This window comes from Peromyscus californicus, unplaced genomic scaffold (genome assembly GCF_007827085.1).
Source record: "Peromyscus californicus insignis strain IS unplaced genomic scaffold, ASM782708v3 Scaffold_11__1_contigs__length_118956290, whole genome shotgun sequence".
Taxonomy (NCBI): Eukaryota; Metazoa; Chordata; class Mammalia; order Rodentia; family Cricetidae; genus Peromyscus; species Peromyscus californicus.
The window spans coordinates 104,169,060-104,182,507 of NW_026294402.1; the positions used below are offsets into that span (position 1 = coordinate 104,169,060).

At 39.1% G+C, this 13,448-nt stretch overlaps 1 protein-coding gene across 8 annotated transcripts in view; it reads left to right on the forward strand.

Moving 5' to 3' along the window:
- Map4 (microtubule associated protein 4) overlaps positions 1-13,448 on the forward strand; it is a 147,343-nt gene that overhangs the window by 64,934 nt on the left and 68,961 nt on the right. For 6 of the 8 annotated variants that reach the window (XM_052721673.1, XM_052721698.1, XM_052721714.1 and 3 more), the window contains exon 3: positions 1,976-2,044. In XM_052721673.1, the coding sequence (XP_052577633.1) occupies positions 1,976-2,044 (69 nt within the window). Of the gene's footprint in view, positions 1-1,975; positions 2,045-8,319; positions 11,021-13,448 lie in introns of those variants that run through there. The other 2 variants (XM_052721757.1, XM_052721725.1) reach the window with 2 other exon arrangements.

The following is a 13,448-nucleotide window of genomic DNA, read 5'->3' on the forward strand; positions in this document are numbered from 1 at the left end:
ATCCTGAAACTAAACAGAAACAACACTTCCCGAATAGAAAGCCCAGAAACAAAGTAACACAAAATGTTATCAACTGGTTTTCCACAAAGTTGCACATTTGTACCAGGAATTCAATATGGCAAAGAAAGTCTTTTCAACAAATAATGCTGAACAATTAGGTATCCATTTAGAAAAACCTTGAACCTACTTTTTATTTTATTTATTTATTTTCAGAGGCAGGGTCTCATGTAGGCCAGGCTGACCTCAAAGTTGCTTTATAGTTGGGGAAGACCATGAACTTAATGATTCTCCTGCCTCATATCCTGAGTGCACCACCATCCTCACCCAGTTTTATATAGTACCCAAAGACTTCCTGTGTGTATACAAACAAGCTTGAGGCTAAACTGGGCTGTGAAACCCTGCCTCCAAACAAAACAGAACAGAGGATTTCTAGTAGTCTCCATGTAGTCTTTTTGCCCAGGAGCAGTGATGGTGTCCTGGAGCACCTATTTATTGGAGGAGTGTCCTAAGCCCCTGGATCATTTCAAGTGAAACATGCTTACTTAAACTGAGGTGCTTTGTGGATTATTATTATTTTTTTTTTTTTTTGGTTTTTCGAGACAGGGTTTCTCTGTGTAGCTTTGCGCCTTTCCTGGAACTCACTTGGTAGTCCAGGCTGGCCTCGAACTCACAGAGATCCGCCTGGCTCTGCCTCCCGAGTGCTGGGATTAAAGGCGTGCGCCACCACCGCCCGGCGTTTATTTTTTTTTAAATTGAATCTGTCAGCAATCTTTGACAGTTTTTAGAATAAAACCACTTATGCCTGGCGGTGGTGGCACATACCTTAGTCCGAACACTTAAAGGCAGAAGGCAGGCAGATTTCTCAGTTCAAGGCCAGCTGGTCTACAGAATTAGTTCTAGGACAGCCAGGTCTACACAAAGAAAACCTGCCTGGCAGTTGGTGGTGGTGCCCAGGTGGTGGTGCCCAGGTGGTGGTGGAGGATATATAATCGACGGACCCTTAAGACGTGCACACCTCTGATCCCAGCACTTGGGAGGAAGAGACAGGTGGATCTCTCTCTGTGAGTTTAAGGCCAGCCTGGTCTACAGAGCAAGTTCCAGGACAGGCTCCAAAGTTACACAGAGAAACCCTGTCTTGAAAAACCAGTAAATAATCAAGCTGATGAAAGAAAATGCTGGCAGTACTTTCAGGAGGGGAGGCTAAAATCTTTTTAGATTATGGATTAGCCTATAGAAAAATGTCTGCTGTAAATCAAACAGTGAAGTGGAAGATGAATGGGAATCTCACCTACACAACTTAAGTAAAACATAGCTTTCTGAACAGATGAAGATAGATCTCTTCTGTATCCCAGAATCTAATCAATATTTATATGTATAATTCAGCTTTCATTTGGCTTAAAAGGGCTTATTGGGAAATGTTTTCATTTATACTATTTTCTACAGAGAAAATATTTTACTGTTTAAAATAAATAAATTAAAAAAAAGAAAAGAAAAACCAATAAATAAGCAAACAAACAAATAAATAAAAGGCCCCTTTCAAGGTGAATAGATGGCTCTGTGGTTAAGAGCTATTGTTGCTCTAAAAGTAGCACCTACACAAGGTGGCTTTACGACCACCCATAACTCCAGTCCCAAGGGTTCCATCTCCCTCAGCACCAGTCTCTCTCTCTCTCTCTCTCTCTCTCTCTCTCTCTCTCTCTCTCTCTCTCTCTCTCTCTCTGGCAAAACTCTCATCATGTACATAAAATAAATAAATCTGAAAAAAAAAAAGGCCTTTTCTTTGATAGTACTGAAGGTGTGAGTGGGACAGGAATTAGTGTGTTTCCTTTTACTGAAGATTGGCAATTTTGGACAGTTTCGATGTGCTTTGTACTGCTGATACTACAAAGAGTAACAAAAAATTACATGGTCAGTAGTTCCTTTGTTATTTTTACTTTGTTTTACAATGCGTAATTATTCTTCATAATTATTGCAGGTATTTCATCTTCTAAACCAATGCTTCTAGCCAACGGTGATCATGGAATGGAAGGGAATAACACTACAGGTAAGTGGTCTCTGGGATTCCTCAAATGTAGACATTTCCATAGTAAACATTTTGACAAGCTCCTTGGAGTATTATTATGGAAGTATATGAGTTATTTCTCAGAACCTTGCTGTTCCTGTTGGAAGTATTTTAACCTGGGGCGTCTCTCAACAATAGAAAGAGCAGAGTTTGCTTTCATAGTCCTTGAATGTTTAGTGGAAGGGAATGAACCACATAAGAATTGAATCAATCTTGAACTTTTAAAGATGCAAAAAGGCCATCACCTTGCTATATGAGAAACCTTTCTCTGCTCCCTGCAGTCCTGAGGAGCCAGGTCTCTAACCTGAATGTGCTTTGCACTTAGTTTCCTCTTAAAATCAGTAAGAAACCTTCAACAGCCAGGTGGTGGTGCGCACGCCTTTAATCCCAGCACTCAGAAGGCTGATCTTCGTGAGTTTGAAGCCAGCCTGGTCTACAAAGTGAGTTTCAGGATAGCCAGAGATGTCACACAGAGAAACCTGTCTCAAAAAGCAAAATGAAACAAAAAAAGAAAGAAAGAAATCCACAACAATAAATTAAAGTGCTTTGTTTTCTGTTTTGTCTTCAATTTTTCTATCTTTCCCCTTAACTGTTGCTTTTGGGATTTGTTTGTACCTTTAATTTGTAGCCCAGTACTAGTACTCTTTCAGCACAGAGTTCCCTTAGGGTTTCCCCTCATAACCAGCATGAGCCCTCTCTCCTCCCCTCCCAGTGTGTTTATAATGAGCATTTAAAAATGCCAGTGCCATAGCAGGAATATGCCCACATAGGATGTGTTGTATTTTATAAAACGTCTCTTAGGTAGCTGGTGTGAGAGTCATGCACTATATTCTTGTAAGTAACTGCACTTAATTTGCAGTTATGATCACGCTGACACAGTTGATCCAAATGAGTTTGGCTTTTAGTGCTCAGAGTACATTGTTCTTGTATCAGAAAACTCTCTTAACTCTGGGGTGCAGCATTTTGATTCACATCAGTACATTGGAGGCTAGCACAAGATGTACTTTTTTGTTTCAATTTTTATATAATTGAGCCATGAAAAGCCTTCCCTTTAACTACCATAGAGTCATTCAGTTCTAAAGGTTTCCAAAAGCCTGTTGTTAGCAATAGTTTCTGTAGATGTATCCAACCTTCCCATCAAACAATAAACACAGAACCAATGCAAAGAAGAAAGCCAAGAGGTCAGAGCCAAGAGCCAAAACCTTACCCTTCCTCCTGCAGTGGTCCTACCTCTCCGAACCAGAGCTACCCCTGTGTTAAAGTCTTTATATAGAGTTCCTGTCCTGCCTTCTCATTGGTTGTAAACCCAACCACATGACCGCCTCCTCACAGCCTGTCTGTATAGGCCTCCAGGTTTTCCATGATTGGTATTAAGATTAAAAGCATGTGTATCCAATAATGGCTGTATACCTGAACACACAGAGACTTACCCAGCTCTGCCTACCAAGTGCTGGAATTACAAGCGTACGCTACCACTGCCCTGCTTTCCTATGGCTTGCTAATAGCTCTGACCCCCGGGCAACTTTATTTATTAACATACAAATAACATTTTAATACAACTAAAATATCACCATATTTCCCCTTTTCTATTTTAATAAAAAGGAAAAAAAAGAAAAGGCTTATAACTAATATAAGAAAAACTATATACAAAAGGACAATAACTATATACAATATATACAAGTAATAAATACCTAAACAATGTCTACTCCATTTGTATTTGACAAATTCAGAGAAAATAATTTCATTATCTATCCTATTTTGGTAAGTCCAAAATGTATCCTAATTAATCTTCAACTATAACTAAACTTCAACTATAACTAACTAATCTTCAACTCCCTCAGAGACCCAAGAAGGAAATAATATTAGCTAACAAAAATAAAAACAGGAAGTGCACATAAGCAACCTCCAAAAAATTTGTGAGTTGACAGAAACAGACAGCTGTCTGGACAGTCACCTGAGGTTTCTCCGAAGTGCTGGGGCATCATCTTCAGCCTATAGGCTTAGCATATCTGACAGACTCATTTGTGAAGTAGGATGTACACAAGGTCAACAGTTCAACCTCACATTGAGTGAGAGTAGTCCATGTACCAGAAACACCTGAATTCCACTAGTGTCATGTCATGATTCAGGATTTTAAATTCTGGAAATTGTTGATGGTTTTTTAATTCAGCTGTCCATTCTTCTTGGCTGTGTATATATGGCTTCATCTCAGCATCCCATTCTTCTCCATATCCCTCCATCAAATGCCAGTCTACTATTGAGAGGCGTGAGCTTAGTTACTCTTCAAGAATAACTGTTTCAGCTACTGTTCCATTGCACATCAGAAGCCATCGGCCCACTGCCTGTTCAGCTGCCTTCGAAGAAAAGGGCACTGTACCTTTTTCGAATTGCGAAGGCCACTTCAGGGATGGTGCCATATTGTCCTGGCCTCTGAAGATGCCTTTTGATAAAGCCATAACCACACTTGTTTTGGCAAGAATCAGTAATCCTTTGTTTTATGTCCTGTCTGTCCATTTTGTCCTGTTGATTGGAGGATACTTTGTTGTCCAGTGGCTAACTTTTGCCACAATGAAAGTTAACTCCATATGCAGTTTCTTCAATGCCCATTTTTTCTCTGAAGTAGATTGGTACTGCCAGGAGCCGACATGTCTCGTAGTCATAACAAAAAAGAAAAATTTTCTAAGTTATTAAAACATTTTAAATGCCATATTCTGTAGATCTCTGAAGGGTTTGAAGATAACCTGTCTATCTAAAATATATCTACTCAATCTTGAAAACATACCTAATATAACTACAAGTTCTATTATAATATCTAACTACTAACTTTCATTTCTTTATATCCTAATAATTGGTAATAACATTCAAGGATCAGAAAATTGCATTACATTGTTAGATGAACGGTACAATTAGAAAAATATATATAACATTTTCTAACAATATCAATTTCAATATATATAATTTGTATACAATATAAAACAATCCAATCCAATGTAAAGTATTTACATTTTTCTTTTCTTTCTTTCTTTTTTTTTTTTAATAAGAACCTTAAATCTAATCTCCTTTGCTTAGCCTTTTTCCTAACCCTTGACAACAACTTGTAACCAACCCCCCTAATCAATGAAAATTATCCCAGACCCAAAACCCATTAAAAGACCAAAAAAAACCAAACGCCCCACAAGTTTCTTTAAAATATATGCTTTTATTTCTTTTTAATTAATTAATTAATTAATTAATTTATTTTTTTAAATTTGGAGCTGAGGACCGAACCCAGGGCCTTGCGCTTGCTAGGCAAGCACTCTATCACTGAGCTAAATCCCCAACCCCTTAATTTAATTTTTATATGTGTGTTCTTGTATGAGTTTATGTATACCACGTGTGTGCAGGAGCCTAAGAAGGCCAGAAGAATGTATTAGATGCCCTGGAACTGGAGTTACAGATAATTGTAAGCCATCATGTATGTGCTGGGAACTGAATTTAGGTCCTCAGCGAGAGCATCAAGTGCTTTTAATTGCTAACCCATTTCTCCAGCCTGACTCTTTATTTACTAACCTTAGGAAATGTTGTAAGATGAACTTAGTGGCTCAGGCCTATAATCCTAGCAACTTGGGAGGCGGAGGCAGGAAGAGCACAACTCTATAGAGTGAGTTCCTGGCCACTCTGGGTAATTTATTAAGGCTTTGTTTCAAAATAAAATACCCAGCAATATAGTTTAGTGATAGTTACTTGCCAAACACGTATGAGACCCTACGTTCAACTTCTAGTATCTCCCCCTGAAAAAGAAACATGTACATATCTTTATACCTCACAGAAGTTGAAGTCTAGGTTCTATTTTTTGTGAATGTAACTTTTACTCCATAAAATTATCTTACTTATTAGTAACTCATATATACTGTACTTTGAAAACTAGGAACAATGTCATGTTCAAAAGAATTGACTTTTTTTTTCTTTTTCTTTTTCTTTTTAACTTTGACTGTTGTACTCACATGTTTTGATTATTTCTGCTCTTGCTTTGAGAGGAAATTTATGATTTGTAAGGATTCCTGTGATTAAAGGAAAATTGGCTTAAACATGAGCGTTTATTATTATTTTTTTTTTATAAATATAGTGTTCTTACAGTCTTTTTTTTTTTGTTTGTTTGTTTGTTTTTGTTTTTGTTTTTCGAGACAGGATTTCTCTGTGTAGTTCCCTTTCCTGGAACTCACTCTGTAACCCAGGCTGGCCTAGAACTCACAGAGATCCACCTGGCTCTGCCTCCCGAGTGCTTGGATGTAGATGTATCCAACCTTCTTATTAAATAATAAACACAGAACCAATGCAAAGAAGAAAGCCAAGAGGTCAGAGCTAAGAGCTAAAACCTTACCCTTCCTCCTGCGGTGGTCCTACCTCTCCGAACCAGAGCTACCCCTGTGTTAAAGTCTTTATATAGAGTTCCTGTCCTGCCTTCTCATTGGTTGTAAACCCAACCACATGACCGCCTCCTCACAGCCTGTCTGTATAGGCCTTCAGGTTTTCCATGATTGGTATTAAGATTAAAAGCATGTGTATCCAATAATGGCTGTATCCCTGAACACACAGAGACTTACCCAGCTCTGCCTACCAAGTGCTGGAATTACAAGCGTAAGCTACCACTGCCCTGCTTTCCTATGGCTTGCTAATAGCTCTGACCCCCGGGCAACTTTATTTATTAACATACAAATAATATTTTAATACAAATAAAATATCACCACTTGGATTAAAGGCGTGCGCCACCACCGCCCGGCTTATTATTTTTATTATTATTTTTTTTTGGTTTTTCAAGACAGTTTCTCTGTGTAGTTTTGGTGCCTGTCCTAGAGCTCTCTCTGTACACCAGGCTGGCCTCGAATTCACAGAGATCTATCTGCCTGGCTCTGCCTCCCGAGTGCTGGGATTAAAGGCTTGCGCTGCTGCTGCCGCCGCAGCCACCACCACCACCACCTGGCTAAACATGAGCTTTTAAACATGAGTGCTTTTAGCCAGGATGTGTTGGCTCACTCCTGTAATTCCAGCACTTAGCAGGCAGTTTGAGGCCAGTTTGGACTTTGTAACAAGTCCCTTTCTCACATAAACAAACCAGGACTAGAGAGAGGGCTCAGTGATTAAGAGCTGTATTGTTGAGGGCCCCAAGTTAATTACCAGCAGGGCCATGTTGGGTGAGTAACAATTATCTGTCACCTCAGCTTCTGGGGAATCTCCTTCTGGCCTTAGGGTACAGCTGCACTCACATGTACATACCACACACAGACATGCTCACACTTGTACACATAATTAAAAACAAAAGCAACTCTTAACAAAACAAAAAGCAAAAAAGTAAATCCAGTATTTTTAACCTGGAGTTAGTGCTGGAGGCAAGAAGGGATGGAGGGAGGGTATCTATATGAATGGCTGTTTGGAACAAGTGGGTATTGTATTTTACACAGGAAGGAACAGCTATCAAATCTAGGTTAGACTTCTCCAACAGGATGTCAAGTCTGACCAGAAAAGACTTAGTGGTTTTGTTTTTTTAAGGTTTATTTTATTTCTATTTATGTAGGGGGGGGAGTGGACAGACAGCATGGGATCTCCTGGGGCTGCATTAAATGTAGTTGTAAACCCATCTGATGTGGGTGCCGGGAATCAAACTCAGGTACTCTGAAAGAGCCATCTTTCACGCCCTGAGACTTAGTGTTTTTAAAAAGTCTTAATAGTACAGTGGCTGGGGCAGGTCTGTGTGTGCCCAGTACACAGTCTTGAAGCATCAAGAGTTTCCTGATGACAAAAGAGGAAACCCAGCTCTTTAGTGAGTTGAACATTGGTACCGTAAGAGCCAGTCTTTCTGCTTTTGAACCCCTTTCCTTCCTTAGGTAAAAATGTGTTCACAACAGATTGTTTGGGTTCTGACGATGACCTCTTTCATTGCTTTTAAAAATAGGTGTTTTATTGAGTATACAGATTTCATTAGAGGAGGGAAGAAATAGAGTGGGTGAAGAGTGCATGTTTTGGGGAGCATGTTGTGACTTGCTTCTGATTTGACCATCACTAACTAGAGCATCTGGCTTAGTGCCTTTTTGAAAACTCCCCTCTCGATTGTCCTCAGAATGTTGTCTGTAGAGCTGAGAGAGTAGCAGCTCCACTAATAGCATAGTGGAGTTTATGAGCATCTTGCTGTATTGAACTTGCTGTTTACTAATGACCTGTGCTTTTCCGCCCTTTCCTTCCCCTTCCTGTTTCTTCCTCCCTTTCTATTTTTCTCCTCCTAGAAGCCTAACGTGTCTCTCAACACTGGGGCTGCCGCAACACCAGACCAGTGATCTTTCCTAAGCACCGTTACACTTCTAAAACCTTCAGCATTTTGCAGCTTTGCTTTTCCTTCCTGGACACCATGTAGAAGAAACTGAGGGTAGTTCTTCGGGGCCTCTTTCAGCTGATGCCTGAACAAGCCAACTGCTTCTTGTGTTCTGCAGGGCTTGATGGAACCTCCTTTCCTTTGTGAGCACAATGTGCAAAATGAATTCTTTTGATTTTAGTATTTTTATAAAAGTCATCAAATGTCATTTCTTTTCCTTCATCTCTTTTAGATTCATTTTATCATTTAATTCAGTTTTACATTTTTCTTTAAACATTTTTCAGTTTTCCTTTTCCATTTGTTTTTTTTTCTTTCTTTCTTAGTTTTTTTTTTTTTTTGCGTATCAATGGGGGAATCAGCATACTGTAAAAACCAGTTGAGAACCTGTGCTTTCATAAAGGGCTTGAGGCCACCGAGCTGCAGTGAATTTCCCTTTCCTGCCTCTCCTGCTTCCCTCTGTGAGCTTGCTTCTAGTGAAGGTTAGGCTTCCAGGCCACCAGTGTTTCTTTCCACCTTACTAAAATCTGAAGTAATGTTTTCCAGTTGAAAAATGATTTCTCTGAATGATGTTGTTATTTGTGCTGGATGTTGTGGTGAGTACCTTTAATCCCAGCATGCAGAGGCTAGCTGATCTGAATCCCAGCCAGCTAGGGCTACACAGTGACACTTTTTTTTTTTAATGGTCTTTGTTATTTGCAAGGTGGATCCAAATTGTTTTTATCATAAACTATATTATCTACTTTTCTAGACCTAGATTCTTCTGAAAATTTGACAGTATTGTGATTTTTTTTTAAAAAAAAATATTCGAAGTTACTTTTTGAACAAAATCATAAAGTAAGAATTAGGAAGTTAAAGAAACTGGAGCACAGCTTTAATGTTTTGACTCCTGCAGTAGGGCAGAGGGTAATGTAGGATACAAAGCAGTTTCCCCTGAACACCAGAGAAGCCACCGAAGGACACTTGAGAAGCACTGCCAGCTTAGCAGGCTTCTAAAGCAGCTACACTAAGGGCCTGAATGCCTGCCAGAGCTCACCCGGCTGCTTCCCACCTTCCTACTGTGTCACTCAGGCTGGCCTTGAACTGCTGGACTCAAGCATTCCCTTTCCCAGCTGAGACTTCATGCAAGTGTCACTGTGCCTGGCTTCTAGTGAATTGTTGTCTAATTGTTTCAAAAACCCACTCAGGATTAAGGTGTGTTTGTTTTCAGGATTAGGATCTGCTTGAGCTCTGAAGTGCTTTTTTTCTGCCACATTCCAGTAGAATTGGTGCATCGTATGTGAAGTCCTGTGTGTAAAATCCTTTATTCTCATTCTGTCTCATTGGTACTTTTTTCTTCATTTCCCAAAGAAATAAGAAAATGAAACAAAACAACATAAAACCTAGAACCATTTAGGATAAGCACTGTGGAACCTTTGATTAAGCTTTGGGGTTTTAGGGAGTAGAACATAAATCCCAGGCCATGTTTGAGATCTTAGAGGAATTCTGATATAAGAATTGGAATGTGAAATGTGCATTGTATTTTATCTTCTGACAAAAAACTACCTTTGAAATCTGCTTGTAGTGGCTCACATCTGAGATTTCAGACTCCAGTAAGAAGAGCCAGGATTTATAGAAGTAGGAGGCCAGCCTGAGTTCAAGGCTACCCTGAGCTTTGTGAAAACAAACACCCCTCCCCACAATGTACTTTTGGATGGTAAAGTTAGATATATGAAAGTCCTTGCAGTGACTTCTGCAGCTGAAGCATTGTCTTCCACAGGGATGTGATCACAAGGCTGGTGTCTGTGCTAAGTGCTCCTCTGTAGGTCTAGACAGAGGGCTGCGCTAGGTACAGCTTGTCTTCCAAGCTGTTGAAAACAGTGTGAAACTCTTGTAGGAAAGCATGCCATCAAATAAAAAAAAAAGCATATATTTATGCATATATATGTATATATATATGCATATGTTGCTTTTTCCCCTCTTTTTATTGTGGGGTAGGGGAGTTGGCCAGGAAACTTTAAAATAAAAAAATAGTAGCATTTGCTTTTTAAAGTCATGTTTGGTACATTTGTTGCTTTCCGTAGCTTTTCTAAGTGACAGGTAGGTTGATAATGCCAGGCAGCAAATGTCACATACACTCATACTTCATAATTGACATTGTTTTTTTCCATTTTATGCTTATTTTGTTTTAAAATTTTTTTAATGTTTTTTCCTTATGAGTTTATAGAAATGTTCTGATTTTCTACTAATAGCCAGATGAAATTTAATGTAGTTTGTTAGCTCCATCTGTTGCAGTTAGATATTTTATTTTGAAAGCAATAATGTAATCGTTCATATATAGCTACGAAGTAGCCTGTCCATTGAAAAAAGAAAAAGTGCTGTGTTACCATGATGGTCACAGACTATATGGGGCCTCTCTACTTAAATGTGATGATGATTCTCATTTTCTTCCTCCACCCATGTATCACCCAATATTGTAGATATAGTAGTCTATTTATTTATTCATTTTTAAACAAATTTTTAGCTTCATTTGTATTTTTTTGTGACTTTAGACTTTTAACAGTTTGTATATTGGGACATTTTACTGTGTCATTGTGCTAAATAAATTACACTAATAAACATCGTACATGAACATTTTATGGACTGCATTTTGACTGGGGTCTTAATTATCAAACTAGACACTTTGAGGCTTGAGTTATCCGTCCAAAGCTTTGGATCCCACTCATAATAATTCTATAATTTTGTGGACTTCTCTTAATTATTTTCACTTAAACAACTCTGTTATCCAGAATCTGAGCTTTAGGAAGCTCAATGACTGTTGGTTTAGTAGCACCTGCTGAGTTGGCAGAATGGTAAAACGGTCTACTAAAAGGCAGTGTCTGTGGCATCAGTTGTTAAATACTTTGTAGTACCATATTAAAAAAATCTATCTCCACAGTTTTCTTGCAGTACCTTCTGGATTTATCTAATAAAATTTGTTATGTTCAGTAATATTTAATATGGTGACTTTAATATAGTGTGTAGAATGCTGTATTTGTACAATAGAAAAGTTTGTAAATGTATGTTGACTGAATGAAGACACTTTTTAGGAGTCTAGGGATGGTGGTATATGCTTGTAATTTCCAGCAGTTAGGAATCAGCAGCAGGAAAATTGAGAGTTCCAAGCCAGTCTGGTGTGCATAGCAAGATTTCTGATACAAATAAATTTTTTTTTCTCAGGAAATTCCACTTATATAATTAACTTTAATTTAGAAAATTAACTTTCTAATTTCCAGGACTAACTAAATTTCTAAGGTTTTTGTTTTTAGGAAAATATAGATTTATTAAGGAAAAGTGAGAAAGAACTCCCAAGAGGGAGAAGTTGCAAGGGAGGAGTACCCAGTTTTAGGGTTCTTAGTGCCCTTTAAAAATAGCTCATGGGCTGGGAGATGGCTAAGTCAGGGACATGCTTGCCTCACAAGCTTGAGGAGCTGAGTTCAGTCCTCAGTACCCATGTAAAAAGCTGGGTGTAAAGAGATTTGTGTGGCAGTCTTCCTGGGGCGACAAACACACGCATATATGTCTTCACTCAAGAAGAAGTTCATGATAGATAAAAGTGATGATTGCAGCAATGTCCAGTGAGCATTTCATTGGGATTACTAACAGGTGAGAGGTTACTTACAAGGAGCAAGAATAACACAAAAGTAGCTGCACCACCAGAAAGCCCACTCGAACATGACTCCAGAAACCTCCAGCCCTGTAACGTGAAGTCAGCTCCCAGTAAGACTTTCTTTCTACCCCCCAGTAGCTGTTGATAGGGACTTTCAAAAATCTTCCAAGTTTTTGTCCCCCTGCATGTATGACCTTTTAGCCTCCTGAGGCTTGTGAGCATCCTCTGATTCTCTGAAGGCAATGTTTTATTTTGGGGGCACTTGCCATACAACAGGTGAGGACACTGAGGAGGCATATCCCTGGAGCTCACTGATAAACCAGACTAACTGATGGGGCTCCAGGCCAATGAGAGACTCTTTCTCAAAGGTTTCTTCCTTTTTCCTTTTTTTTTTTTGAGACAAGGTTATGTAGTTTTGACTTTTCTGGAACTCACTATGTAGACCATGCTGGCCTTGAACTCAAAGACATCCACCTCCTCTGCCTCCCAGAAGACAAGAGCTAGCCAAGTGTGTTGGTACATGCCTTTAATCCCAAAACTCAGGAGGCAGAGACGGATGGATCTCTTGAGGCCAGCCTGGTCTACAGAGTTAGTTCCAAGACAGCCAGGGCTACACAGAGAAACCTTTCTGTCTCAAACAACAACAACAAAAAGACATGTGCCACCATGACTGACTGGAGGGCATTCTTGATGATGATATTTGAGGTTTGTCCTGGCTTCCACAGAAACAGAATACCCCAATCGCCACCACCAAAACCAATCACAATGTTCTGGAGCTTGTTTAAGAAGGATGCATACAAATGATAAGTGTGGCTAGGTTCTGAAAGGAGCTTCCACATGCAGTGAAATATTAGAAGATTATTATTATTATGCAATTTTAGAAAGTGATTTTCCCTAAAACTCAGAGTAATCTTTTTTGAGGGGGGGGCACCAGGAAAACTGACCTCATAAATCTAAACAAGCAACTCTGAGTAACAATCTTGAACAAAGTTGAAAGCCTCACACTTGCTGATTTTAGAACTTCATATGCTGACTATAAATGAATCTGGCTGTGTGATACTAAGGTACCAGGCATGGTAGTGGTACGTTTCTGTAGTCCTAGCTCTTGGGAGATGGAGGAAAGAGGACCATGAGTTTAAGGTTAGTCTGGGCTACCTAAGGCCCTGTTTGAAACAAAACAAAACCATCATGCTGATAGATATAGAAATAGAATAGAAAGCCAAGAAATAAATCCTTGTACATATAGTGAGATGATTTTGGATAAGGATGACAAGATAATTCATTAGGGAAATTATAGCCTTTTCAACAAGTGGTGTTGGGAAATCCGGATATTCATATATAAAAGGACCCAGGTTCAGTTCTCAGCACCTACTTGGGGGCTTACAACTGTCTGTAACTCTAGTTCCAGGGCATCTGAT